The 14221-nt window shown below is 43.7% G+C and overlaps 1 protein-coding gene across 3 annotated transcripts in view; it reads left to right on the forward strand.

Moving 5' to 3' along the window:
- Positions 1 to 8943: 8943 nt before the first annotated feature.
- The window catches only part of TTC7B (tetratricopeptide repeat domain 7B), a 152415-nt gene continuing 147137 nt past the window's right edge, over positions 8944 to 14221 (forward strand). For all 3 annotated transcript variants that reach the window (XM_054198205.1, XM_054198198.1, XM_054198202.1), the window contains exon 1: positions 8944 to 9224. In XM_054198205.1, coding sequence (XP_054054180.1) covers positions 9104 to 9224 — 121 coding nt within the window. In that variant the 5' untranslated portion in view covers positions 8944 to 9103. The remainder of the gene's footprint in view (positions 9225 to 14221) is intronic.

A 14221-nucleotide genomic window follows, 5' to 3' on the forward strand; every position in this document is an offset into this window, starting at 1 on the left:
TGGCAACATGGACACTGATTTCCTTAACTCACTATATGCCAGTTATCAACAGATTACAGTGAAGTTTTCTTTCTGACAAGCACGCACTTCTCGAAAATTCTTAGTCACATCAACAAAGTGCAAAGCCACGTGCCAGAAGCTTACCAAAAAGCAAGGTAAGTAATTGCAATGGTTTATTTTACCCAAGATCAGGATATTCAGAAAATGAGCGAGGGTAGGATTCTGATTTTGGATGTGGAAAAGCAGTAGAAGTGAGGATCATTTTGTGAATGCAGTGGTGGGAGAAACAGAAGAAAGCTATTTCCTGGAAGACTGCTGGGAACTCATCAAAGGTTTGCAGAACCAGATGGCAGCTGCATCCTCCTGTCTCTAGAGCTGTTAGAGCCTAACCATGCTGATCTGGAGGATGGTAAGCCCAGCCTGTTGTTGGCCAGTCCTCTCAGAGCCACAGCTTTATGAAAATCTGTTGTTGGGGCTTCTGTCTTGGAGGTACTTCCCCTCATTTATAAGTCTTGCCAGACACCAGGGAATGAACAGCGTTTGGCAAACCTGGTTCTTTAGCTGTGTTGGAATGATAACTGTAATGAAGGTTTTGATCTTCAGTCAGCCCGTTTTCTTCTCCAGGCCATGGCATTCAGCAATAGGAAGAGTTTTTTTTTGTTGCCCTAAATTGTGTGGTTAACCACTGTGGTGGCTTCAAAGTTAATGCAAAGCAATCTGGAGAAGTACATAATGTGTTATTAACAAGTCAACCTTGGTTTCCTTTAGGAGAGATTCTTGCCAGAGCTGTGCGCAGCGCAGAGCAGCAGCGTGGGTATTCCCCTTGGATAGCTAGTGTTCTGCGTGTCCGTTGTTCTTCTGACTTTTGAAGTTGTGCCGGGAACTCTTCTCACAGAAGAATTAAAAAAGTAAGCTGAACATCTGAATGCTAGGCAGATGATAACTTGGGTGAAGGCAGTTTTGTAAGTAATAACCAAGGATGTTTATTGGCTGTTACGTTATGCACAACTTTTCTGGCAGTAGGGAGAAGTAACTGAACAAGTCTCTAAGGCAGCCTGATAGTTTTTGAGCTATTACTGGTCTCCACCACTGTCAGGAGCTTGGTTTTGGAGAAAAATGTGTGTATATGCCTATATGTTTAAGTCCTGTGGTGTAATGCTATCAGTATATCTAAAGAATCCCACGTGCTTCTAGCATACATTTGGGTTAAGTAGGTTATAGAGGTTTTGTTTGTGGGGTGTTTTTTCTTAATTATTTTAATTTAATTTTACTCCCCATATTGTATACTTGGTTCTGTCCCTTTCCTGAGCTTTCTATTTATGTTAACCCTTTTAACTCTTTGATTTCTCTAGTCTTTCTGCTTGTCCCAAAAAGCAATGCATGGATCCTTCTGCCCAAAAAGAAGTGTAGATTCAAATGTCCAATATATATAAGGAATAAAAATATGAAGGAAGGCTATGCAACAAACCCATCCCTTTATCAGAAGTGTAGAAGGACCAACCTTAAAATACACTGGTCAATGAACAGGTATCTTACTCTTCAGATAACTGTTATATTTGATAAACAGAATGAATAGTGTTAGAAGTACAAAAAGAACACTCTTAAAAATATTAAAAAAAAAAATAGTTGTTTTTTTTTTTTTTAAATGAGCGCAAACCAAAAGGTACGAACTCAAATAGCACCTTCAAATTTGGATCTAAACATACTCTGAACAACAGGTGTGAGATCTGTCTGGCTGATTTGCCTTCCACACTTTGAAGTAGGGTAAAGTCAGAAGCGTGCAGCAGAAATCTGCTTTGTCCTACAAATGTGAAACTTCAGATTTTCAAGAACCTGTACTCGGACCCAGCAGGAGCACTAAGAGGCTGAAAGCTGGCAGTTATTTCCCAGAAACTTTTCTCATGAATCATTTGTGTGAACTGAGGATAAAGTCCACAGAATGATAGTTCACATCCATCCCAAACCAACTATAGTCACAGTAATGTTATTGCTTTCTACTTTAGTTTTTATCAAGCAGCTAAAAAAAGCGCATACGTTCTGTTGTTACCTGGTCTGAAGATCATTCTACCTGTCAACACAGGGCAGTGAAGCAGACTGGAAATGATCCGTTCTGTGGTTTCAGGCAAATGCTAGACCTTTTGTAGACTTCTTTGATCATCTTATTGTATTTTAAATAAACTGCAGTTCAGTCCTAATCTTCCCTGGAAACATCTAGTTGAACTTTTCCTAGAAAGGAGCTATGACATAGCGGAGTACGTGAAGAGGAAAAACTTTGATTTCTGGAGAATCTCAAAAGACACAAGCAGAAATTGTCTTTCTGCCAACGGCAGCAAGTGTTAGACAGTGGAGTTCTGAAAGGTTGAGAAGGGCCAAATTAAGTTGCAGTGTGTAAAGCCAGCTGAATATTGCAAGACCATAAGAAATATCCTACCGAGTCAAACCAATGAGAGCAGAAATGCATGCAGCATTCAAGATGCAGGTGTGCCATGGTTTACAGAGTGGCAGAATGATGCCCGCTGCTTTGGTCTCAGAAGCCTTCCTGGGGATGCCTGGTGTTTTGTAGGCTGCCACTGCACAATGCAGCAAGGGTTTTCAGGAACTGTCAGTGATTTCCTAATGACATCCTGGCTAGAACAGGGTATCCAATGTAAATCAGTTAGTCTGCTGGAAAGCGAATAACTTGGGTTTGACCAATTCATGATACTGAAAAGCATCCAGTCTTGTTTTGGAGACATACAGACTTGAAGAATCCACTGCCTCTTTGGTATTTGACCAAAGAGTTAATTATCCTCATAGCTTTTAAAAAGATCTAATTTTTTATATAAATTTATCTGTCACAGGTCTTCCAACTTTGTGTTCTTATTTTATTTTCTCTATTAATCTATTTGAAAATGCTGCTTTCTTTACATGAAACTTAATTTCTGAAACACCAAGCCAGTTTAGGTTTTTTTTTTTGCTTCTGCCAGTTATTATGGCAGAAATAGACTGTTGATTGGCTGGGTCTCTTAACTCATATTTGCTATGCAGGAATAGCAGCAAGCGTTCCTGTTACTTGGTCCACGTTTTCCGAGTTCTTAGTATTTCTGCCCAGTTGGAGTACAGATCTCTTGGAATTTGCCCCAGCTGATCCTAGGAAGTCTCCTTCTCCCCTCTCTGCTAAGGACCTTGGTTTTGGAACATCGTAATGTAACCTTGTATGCAAATTCCCAGGATTTTCTCTTGGGGTCACGTCAGGCTAGGCAGGCTGTACTCTGCCGCTGTCTTATCATAGAATGATAGAATAGTTTGGGTTGGAAGGGACCTTTAAAGGTCATCTAGTCCAACCTCCCTCCAATGAACAGGGACATCTTCAATTAGATCAGGTTGCTCAGAGCCCCATCCAACCTGACCTTGAATGTTTCCAGGGATGGGGCATCTACCACCTCTCTGGGCAACCTGTGCCAGTGTTCCACCACCCTCAGCATAAAAAAATTCTTCCTTATATCTAGCCTAAATCTACCCTCTTTTAGTTTAAAACTATTATCCCATTACTTCTGCTTTCCTTTGGCACATAGGCACAAGCCCAGTGTCCTCATGATGCCTCTGGCATTCCATGAGTGATGCAGAGGGACGTGATGAGACCAAAGAAGGCAACCCTTTATTTTAGGACTTTTGTATACTAATTCTGGATCTATGGATTTTTAAGCCTTCTCTCCAATTATTAATGTCATCGAAAAAATCTAATATAAATGCATGATTTTCATTCTTTCCAAACACAGAACAAAAATAGTTGCTGAATGCTCCTTTATCTGTATCACAAACATTTTTCTTACCTCTGGATAGTAATGAACTGATGAGGTTGCTAGAATTTTTTCACTAACTTTATCCTTAGCAATTCCCAGTCTCCGTGGATTCCTCTAATTTATCTCATTTTTCTTACCCGTTTGTGTTGTACTCACAACATACAGCAATTTCAGTTAATCTTTTAAACTGTAGCCCAGCGGTTTAGAAACTTTCAGAAATACGTAGTTTTCGACTCCCTCTGGTGGTCTGATAATGTGGTTGGCAAGTGGTTTAACTGCTAATGCTGCCAGCACCGATGGAAAGGTTTGAATGCAGTATAAGACTGTAGATGCTTCAAATTTAATCATCGTTGTTTATCCCAGACGCATTTAAATAGCAATGGGGAAAATATTTATGTTTATTAATAATACAAATAATTTTTATTACCAATGAGTAGCTAGGAACAGTGCAAAAAAAAAAAAAGAAAAAAGAAAATTCAAAGCTTTTCTTCTGTGTAACAATTTAATTAATTCAAAGGGATTGAAGTTAGGAACTAAAGAAGAGATTTAACTCAACTGCTGCACTCAGTAAATTCAATGTAAGAAATACTTGATCTTCGTCGTCTCTTAAGCGGTCACAGAAGTGCAGTTTAAAACAGCAATTATGTGAAGCCAGTGATTCCTGTGTAGACAGAAACTGATCTGGGAATAAAACCTAGGTATTATTTTAGCCAATAATGTAATGAAATCAAACAATTGTACTACAGAGAGAAGAGCTGCCGCTATTGCTTTGCCAGCTAAAGAGACTTTATTCACATGTAAGAGGAGGTTTATATTTACTAAGCTCTAGTTTTCTAATTTCCTAACATGTAATAGGTATCTTATTTTTACCCTTAAGAAATAGTTAAAAATGGTACATGGCTTATTTTCTTTGCTGGTGAAACAAAAGGAACTGAAAACTGACATTTCCAGAAACAGTATGACAGTTTTAAAATGCAGTACGCAACATTGGGCAGTATGATTTTAATATATATTGCCAGTTGAGTGATACTCTTTTTTGCTTTTTCATTGGCAATGCCAGTTTCCATTTAGCATGAATGGGTTTGGAAACGATCTCTTTTGGAGTCTGACTTTTTCTTTTGCAGCTCTCTATTATATTCCAAAAGTCATGGCAGTCTGGTGAAGTCCCCACTGACTGGAAAAGGGGACGCATAATCCCCGTTTTCAAAAAGGGAAAGAAGGATGAACCAGGGAACTATAGGCCAGTCAATCTCACCTGCATGCCTGTTAAGATTATGGCGCAGATCCTCCTGGAGGCACTGCTCAGGCAGAAGAGTAACGAAGAGGTGATTGGGTACAATCAACATGGCTTCACCAAGGGCAAATCGTGCCTGACAAACCTGGTGGCCTTCTATGAGAAGGTCACAACATCACTAGACAAGGGGAGAGCAACTGACGTCATTTACCTGGACCTGAGCAAAGCCTTTGACACTGTCCCGCATGAGATCCTGGTCTCCAAGCTGATAAAATATGGGCTTGATGGACTGACAATTCAGTGGATAAAGAACTGGCTTGATGGCCAAACCCAAAGAGTGGCTGTCAATGGGTCCATGTCCAAGTGGAGGCCAGTGACAAGTGGAGTGCTTCAAGGATCAGTACTGGGACCGGTCTTGTTTAACATCTTCATCACCAACATGGACAGTGGCATAGGGTGCACCCTCAGCAAGTTTGCCAACGACACCAAGCTGTGTGGGGTGGCTGACACACTGGAGGGAAGGAGTGCCATCCAAAGGGACCTTGACAGGCTGGAGAGGTGGGCCCATGCCGACCTCACGAAGTTCAACAAGACCAAGTGCAAGGTCCTCCATCTGGGTCGGGGCAATCCCAAGCACCGATATAGGCTGGGCAGTGACTGGCTTGAGAGCAGCCCTGAAGAAAAGGACTTGCGGGTGCTGGTGGATGAGAGGCTCAACATGAGCCGTCAGTGTGCACTAGCAGCCCAGAAAGCCAATCATATCCTGGGCTGCATCAGCAGAAGTGTGGCCAGCAGGTCGAGGGAGGTGATTCTCCCCCTCTACTCCACTCTTGTGAGACCCCACCTAGACTACTGCGTCCAGTTCTGGTGCCCCTACAAGAAAGATATCGATGTGCTGGAACATGTCCAGAGAAGGGCCACAAGGATGTTCAGAGGGCTGGAGCACCTCTCCTGTGAGGACAGACTGAGAGAGTTGGGGTTGTTCAGTCTGGAGAAAAGAAGGCTCCGAGGAGACCTTATCGTGGCCTACCAGTATCTTAAGGGGGGCTTACAAGAAAGCTGGTGAGGGACTTTTTAGGATGTCAGATAATGGTAGGACTAGAGGGAATGGGTTAAAACTAGAGATGGGACGATTCAGACTGGATGTTAGGAAGAAGTTCTTCACCATGAGGGTGGTGAGACACTGGAACAGGTTGCCCAGGGAAGTTGTGGATGCCCCATCCCTGGAGGTGTTCAAGGCCAGGCTGGATGGGGCTTTGATCAGCGTAGTCTAGTGGGAGGTGTCCCTGGCCATGGCAGGGGGGTTGGGCTAGATGATCTTTGAGGTCCCTTCCAACCCAAACCATTCTGTGTGTGATTCTGTGTGTGTGATTAATATGTTAATTTGAATTGAAAGGTAAGAAATTGATAAAATAAGGATTTGTGCTGAGGAAAACTTCTTTTTGACTTTTTAATTCTATTTTATGCTTTGTGGAGATAAAATATGGACTTTTGTGCTGTCTTCTGTAACACTGTATTTCCCTCAAAATCTTTGTCTTTCTGTGATGTATGCTATAGAACCTCTGAGGAAGAAAATAGTTTTAAAAATCAGCACTGTGATTAGCACCTTCGGACAAACTCTACTTGGAAAAAACCCCAAACCATTGGCCAGTGTCCCAGACTAAAAGCAGAGTAGTAGGTAAACTTGTATATTAAAGACTTTTTCTGTAAATAGTGACATGACACTTGCCATTAAGCATTGATAGCCTTTGACACAAATTGAATGATAAGCTTTGACTAGCTTGTTCTTTCAAGGGCCTCCATACCAGTGAGCTGACTTCAGCAAAGCTGTCATGAAAATATAGTTTTAAACTTTTTTTTTTTTTTTTTTTAGAATAAAGGAAAGCTAGAACAAAGTTGAGGTTTGGTTCCTCCCCTGACGCTTCAGCAGTGAATGTTATTTGCTTAAGAAGCCAAAAACTCAGTCTAGAGTAAAACCCAGTGATATTCTAAGTTGTCTTTTGGGGTTTTTTATTCACGTGAGTTCCTACCGTTTGATTTGAATATGTTACCTTTAAAAATACAAGTACTTTTTAAATTGGTTTTTCTGATTCCTTGTTATAGAATGTTTAATACCTTCGTACGGATTAAAGCGTTACTTTATTTAAGTCAGCTTATATTCTTTATAAGGTTTACATTTTTAACAGTTTAACCTCCCATCACTTCTATTTCTCATAGTTCTGTATAGAGTACTAATACAGAAAACTTCATCAGGTTTATTTTCATGTTACCAGAAGTATCAGAATTGCCATATCGGTGTGTTCCTGTGTACTGAAGGTTCCTTTTTCTTCATACCAACCTCATGAAATTGCACTGAACAACAAGCCATTATCTCTCTTGTCGCCCTGCGTTTGGGGAGACTGGAGTGGGAGAGGTGGCGTAAGGCAAAATGGATGACCAATACATATTAGTTATTTTTCCTGCACTTTAATTTTCCATTGTTTTCAGACACCTGGTATCTCTCTATATCTTCCAGCCTAGTCAGCTACCTCACCTTGCAAGCAGACTTCCTATTTTTAGCAAAGCGCAGGTATGCTTCAGTCTGTGCCAACAGTTTGCTAAATAGGTTATTTCCAGAAACCAACACTTTGTTTCAGCTCCTAAAAGTAAGTGGCAATTGACAAAATATACAGGATCTTCTTTTCTATACATTTTTATGCTGTTCATTCCATATCTCTTACTGTATAAAATTATGGGTCATCCACAATGGAACCTTCCCAGAGCGGTCTCAGCTGTATGAAGTTTCATCAGTGTTAAAGCAGATTTCCTAATTGTTCCAACGCATTTCAACATATACCAATTCCTTTTGCACAGATGTCTCGCTTCATAAATAGTAGCTATTAAGATAATAAACCTGATGAACTGTTATGTAAACATTTTAATACTACTCTTTTGCTGGTAGCTTTTACTGAAACGATGTGATCAGTGCTAACAATGTGTTAAAATTGTTGTGAATAAATATGAATAATCTTCATAAGCAAATTAACTCTTTTCCGAAGTTGAAATTTTAGTTTTCATAGTCTTATGTGTAAAAGAACTAGTAGTTATGGTATCAAAGATTTTGAGTTTCCTGCCTCATTTTTAATTTAATCGTCTTTTATCTCTCCAGTAAAACACCATGCTATAATCAGTTTCGTGTTCTCTGGATCTTCTAGAACCTTGGGTAAGCAAAAAATGCTTTATCACATATTTCTCCTTTTGCTTCTGTTACAGTATCAAATCTTCTTTCCACTCTTACTGTATTCCAATGGATTTCTTAAATACTCTTACATTCTGCTACTGTTTCTATTTCACTTTTTAAAATCTGAAGTATACTTTGTTTGAAATTGTACTGTAACCTGAAAGTGCTGTAACAGACACTTGCTAAACGGGCAGATTACAGTATCTGGGTGGTGAGACACTGGAACAGGCTGCCCAGGGAGGTTGTGGATGCCCCATCCCTGGAAGTGTTCAAGGCCAGGCTGGATGGGGCTTTCAGCAGCCTGGTCAACTGGAAGGTGTCCCTGCCCGTGGCAGGGGGGTTGGAACTGGGTGATCTTTAAGGTCCCTTCCAACCCGAACCATTTTATGATTCGATGAATTTTCCTCTTCCCCCCCCACCCCGTGTGTAATTGGGCAGATCGTTTTAAAGGCGCAGTTCCTGCCGGTGGCCGCAGGGGCCCGGCTGCACCGGCCCTGTTCCCAGCGGCACCTCCAGCAGCGCGACTGTCCCTTTTGTCCCCTCAGGACGCCTCGGATCCGGGCCCAGCCCATGCCGAGGAGCGGGCGGGCCCTGCCACCCCCGCTGCCGGGCCGCCCCCGCACCGCCCTCGCCCGGCCCCGCCCCGCGCTGCGCCGCCGCTGCCCGCCAGGTGGCGCCGCTCCCGCCGCTCGGCCGCCAGCGCGGCGCGGGCCGCGGCCCTCGAGTTCCGCCGCTCCGGTCGCCGCCGCCGCCCAGGCGCCCGGTGCCGCCGCCGTCCTTTCCCCTCCTTCCCCCGCCTTCCCCTGCCTTCCCCTTCCCGCCGCCCCGGCCCCTTCTCCCGCCGGGGCCCATCGGCCCGGCCCGGCCATGGCCACCAAGAAGGCGGGCTCGCGGCTGGAGACGGAGATCGAGCGGTGCCGCTCGGAGTGCCAGTGGGAGCGGATCCCCGAGCTCGTCAAGCAGCTCTCGGCCAAGCTCATCGCTAACGGTGCGGCGCGGGGCGGGAGGCGGCAGGCCGCAGTGGAGGGCCCGCGGGGGGCGGCCGGCGGGGCTCCGGGCCGGCAGGTGCAGCCGGGCGGGCCGGCGTGAGGGGCCCGCCGGCCTCCCCGCGGCGCCTGGGGAGGCGGCGGGGCGGTGGGGGCCGCTGGAGGGGCGGGGAGCGGGTCGGGGCGACGCGGCCCCGCCGAGCAGGAGCCCCGAGGAGGGCGGCGGGGACGCGGGTGCTGCCGAGGGCCTGGCACCGTCGTGCGGGCGCCTGGGAAATGGGCCCCGGGCGGTGAGGTGGGGCACTCGCCCCCCGGCTTGGGCACCGCGCCGAGGTCCGAGGGAGGCCGCGTTTGTCCTCGCGGGCAGCGGGGCCCTCCGGGTTTACGTCCTGAACTGCTGAGCAGTCCTATGGTTTACGATGAGCGTTGCAGTTTTGCAGGCACACGCATGCTGACAGCGTGCAGAAAGTCCTAAGTGTCCTTCTGCCCACAGACGGAGTGCCTGTACACGGCGTGTTGTATGAAGGCTTCTGTCCTTCTTCTTATAAACATACCTCAGCGGTACAGTGCAGTGCAGCTTCATTTATTTTCTTCTAAAAGCTATGAATGGTTTGCTTGGTCCCTTATTTCTTATATCACAAACTTCTGAAGGAAGTTAGCTGAAGGAGGTGAGCAGCAGTGCTTCATTCTGAGGTTTGGAAGTGCCTCATGAACAAGGGAGATGCAGGGAAGTTCTCCCTGGCGTGGATGCCTTCGTTCTGCACGTGAGAAAAGGCGTGGGGGTGGTGTCTACCACTGTGGGCTCACTCATTTGCTTGAGGCGGACCTGGAGGTATTTTTAGAGAGAAATCAAGTAAATTCAGAGGTGATAAATTAACATAGAGAGAAGATGAGGTATATGATTGGCATCACTGGGAGCGTGTTGTGAAGTCAGTGATAGCTTTGCACATTTAGGCAGGGAAGGAAACTGCTTGATTTAGATCTATAGAAGTACAAATAAAAGAGAAGTCTGAATCAAAGTAAAGAGAGAGAATTTAAGAATAGATGGATGAGTACTAGATAGCCTTACATGCGTTGACCTTAAGAACAACTGGGTGATGATCCTGAAACACACTGGTGTTATACTAACTAAAACTAAACACAAGTGAAAAGGTGGAAGGTATTAAGTTTAGTTTAAGGACACACTTCATTAAGTTATAGACCATGAACTAGTTAGAGATCAGTTGAAGCAAAGGCAAATGTTTTTTGGCTGTCTGGTTGAGCAGCATGATCATCATAGTTTTAAGATGTTCTAAAGTATTTCAGACAGGTAGGGAGAGCTAGGCAGAAGATGTTAGTGACAGTTTGACTTAAAATTCTTTGACCTGGGTATTTTTAACCGAACTGAATCGGAGAAGGTATGTAGTCTGCATAACTTTACACTTCAGTGATTTTCCTATTATGGTATCTTCTAGATTCTGTACCAGCCAAAATACAAATTATTGGAGCATTTCCTGATCTCTAAAACATGGGAAAGTATCATATGTAGATTTTATCTCTTTCCGACAGTACAGGAATGATTAAATCAGTGTCCATGGCTTCCAAGTTCTAGCTAATTGAGAACATTATGAGCAAGCTAAGTGACCATAAGGAACTCTTCTTTTAGGGGTGGAGTAATGAAGGAAGAGAGTAATTTATTTAATGAAATACATGCCCCTGCTGTTGAGAGAGTCTAAACCTGTAAGTTTGTGTTCTAGATCGTGGTGTACCTAGCAGGTTGCAGGCCAAGGTTATCAGCTAGTGAGACTATAAAGAGGCAGTGCCTCTGTTCCACCCGTGAGGAGAGATATGAACTGAAAGGCGCTCCAGTGCACATACCTGTTGTTAGTTAATCTGAAGCAACTGAAGAAAAAGTACTCAGAACTTTACTGCTTCTTTCTGTAGTAATGTTCAGTTTTACAAATCAGCTAGGGAATGGATAACAAAAGATCTGGTTTTTTGGCTGAATGTGGAATAATACGTCGCAGGAATGATTTAAAAGCATGAGAAGAGGGAAAAGAGGGAGAGGATCTTCATTCTGTCCGTATATTGGTGTGTAGGGAATTGGCTGTGACTCTTCAATGCTGGAACATTGTAACTGAGGATATCAACATTGCTAGGAATAGGGTTTATTGGTCTTTGAACACAGATGGGGAGGAATCCTTTGGGGAAGCCCTCTTGTAATCTCTTCAGTCTTACACTGTTGCAAAAGAATAGACTGTTACTTTACCAGGACTTAACTACACCCCCTGTTTGGAAGTGGGGATTAGAGAATTTGACAGAAATGTTAATGGTCCAGGTTATGGTTTGGGCTTTCTTGCATTGATATAGTATTTACTATTATCAAGTTCCCATCCCTTGAAGCTTGCAACCCAAATTAGATGAATGAAGAAAAAGCAATGACAGCTCCTGGGATAGAGGTCTGTGTAGATGCATAAGGCAATAGTTTATACTTCTGGAGAAGTGCAGCACTTGAGAGATGCAGTATTTTGACTGAACTTGGTTATTGTGTTGTTTATTCTGTTTTGTTCTGCTGATGGAGCCTATCTACTCCTTCATAGAATTAGGAGTCTGTATAAAACCTGACAGTGGATCAAATATAAGTGACAGTTTATATAGGATTTTGGATGCACAAAAATGACACTAGAACCAATTTCTGTATCTGATGGATTTTTTTGAAAGGCTTTGTGAGCTTACTGAGCTTTAAGATAAAGTGGGAAGAGAAATGTTAATAGATTGGTCTCTGCCTTTGCTGTTCTGTATTAGTCACAATTTGGATCATGGAAAATGTGTGCTCTGTGTCAAGCCTGTGACTTGCATTGTTTTTCACAGAGGATAGATAGATGAAAGAAGGGTCTTTAACCTAACTCAGAATTGTTAGGCATTTATCCAGTTTGTATTACATTTCTGTCCTTCAGAACCAGGGCTCAGCAGCAGTAATAAGATTCGTGCCATGTAACACAAATCTCTGTTTGAGCTCTTGCTTCATCAGCACTCCCACAGAAGATTGGGCCAGAGCTGTGATGTGCAGGTGTGGTGGGTTACCCTTGGCTAACACCAAATGCTCACCCAGCTGCTCGGTCTCTCCCCTTCCTTCATGGGGCAGGGGCAGAAAATAAGATGGGAAGACTCATAGCTTCAGATAAAGACAGGGAGATTGCTTGCTAATTACTGTTGTGGGCAAAACAGGCTGGACTTGGGGAAAATTAATTTAATTTGTTGCCAATTAAAATAGATTCAGATAGTAAGAAACAGAAAAACAGACATGGAAGCAACACTTTTCCTTTCCAAGGCTCAGCTTCGCTCCTGTGGCCCAGACTCCTCTGCTTCTTCCCCGTATGGTGTGGGGGGCAAAGGGGGGCGATAGTCGGTGTAAGGTGGTTTCTTTCTGCAGCTCCTTCCTTCTCATGTTTTGCCTCTGCTCTGGCGTGGGCTCCCCGCTGGCTGCAGTCCTTCAGGAAAAAAATTTGCTCTGGCACAGGCTCTCCATCTGCCGCAGCTCCTTCAGGGCATATCCACCTGCTCCAGCGTGGGTCCTTCCCAGGCTGCGGTGGTGGATATCTGCTCCAGCACCTGGAGCACCTCCTCCCCCTCCTTCTGTGACCTCGGTGTTCCCTCTGCTGTTTGGCACTCCTTTTGTTCCCTTCTCTCTGTGGCATTTTCTGCCCTTTTCTTAAAGACGCTTTCCCAGAGGTGCTGCCAGCATTGCTGAGGGGCTCAGCTGTGTCTTGCTGGGGGTCTGTTGGAGCCAGCTGGGCCTGGGACAGGGCAGCCTGTGGCCTCTCCCACAGGGGCCACCCCTAAAGCCCCCCCCTGCCAGCTGCCAGCACCTTGCCCTTTACACCCAGTACAGCAGGATTTACAAGAACTATAGCAGCTGGCATAGAAATCGTTGTGTTACTCTGAGGTTCACAAAGATGTGGGGCTTGGCTAGTCTGTAGGCGGTTTGGTTGCAAGAAACCTCCAGTATTCACATCCTGAGTATTGCTTCTCAGATGGGACTGAAACAAACCACAAGTTGTTAGAAATAAAATCTTAAAGCAGTTTGCACTAATAAACTTTATGAGCGCTCCCAGCTAGTTTAACTAACTGGAAAAGGTTCCTTCTAAGAAAATGATCTGAAGAAATTTTGATTCCATTTGTTGAATTTTGTCTAACGTTGCAAATGAACATCGTGGTGGTGATGCCTGGTCATGAGAGATAGCAAAAGCGCCAAGTAAACGTTGAATATCTGAAATTAATGTGAATGTATTCTAAAGTGTGCCCAGAATTTGGAAGCATTGGTTATAGGATTCTTTTCTATTTTAAGCCAGTCTGAATGGGCTACTTACTAAATAAAGGCCTTAATCTGTAGAAGAACTGGGTGTAACTTTGTTTTGGAAAACTTGTTTGGCATCAAAACCACAGCTGTGTGAACAAAATGCACTGTGCCATAGGAGGGAGTTTTTTCTCTAAGAACACAGTTCACTGTAGCAGTGCCCAAAATATCTAGTGATGACCTAAACACTTTGATGTTAATGATCACGTATATTTGAAATGCCCGTTATTCATTTTTTTCATTAAAAGCTTTTATTTTTTAAGAGATCTGTAAAGTTGCTCTTCTCAAATATTGAAAAATAAGACTTATGAAATACCAGTGATGATTCTTTTTTCAGTAAGTTTATCATAACATGTTGGTTTTACAGGTGACTCATGTATTTTACTGAAGTGTTCAGGTTTATGCGGATTGTGTTTTGAAATCTCTCTGCAAGTTTTAATGACAGTATCATATCATTCATAGATTTGGGAATTGGGATTTTCAGGGTGCTTGGATTTTTTTTGTGTTTGAATGATAATTTTTGGAAGCCAGCAATCACATTACAAAGCCGATAGCACATCTGTCAGGAATCTTTGATTGAGCAGTAGCTTCTCAAAGGAAGTGGCTACAATGGACTTTAGTATGAAGGTTGTGTCTGCTCAGAGCATTCTCAGGACATCAGTG

The sequence above is a fragment of the Rissa tridactyla genome, chromosome 4 (assembly GCF_028500815.1).
Source record: "Rissa tridactyla isolate bRisTri1 chromosome 4, bRisTri1.patW.cur.20221130, whole genome shotgun sequence".
Lineage (NCBI taxonomy): Eukaryota > Metazoa > Chordata > Aves > Charadriiformes > Laridae > Rissa > Rissa tridactyla.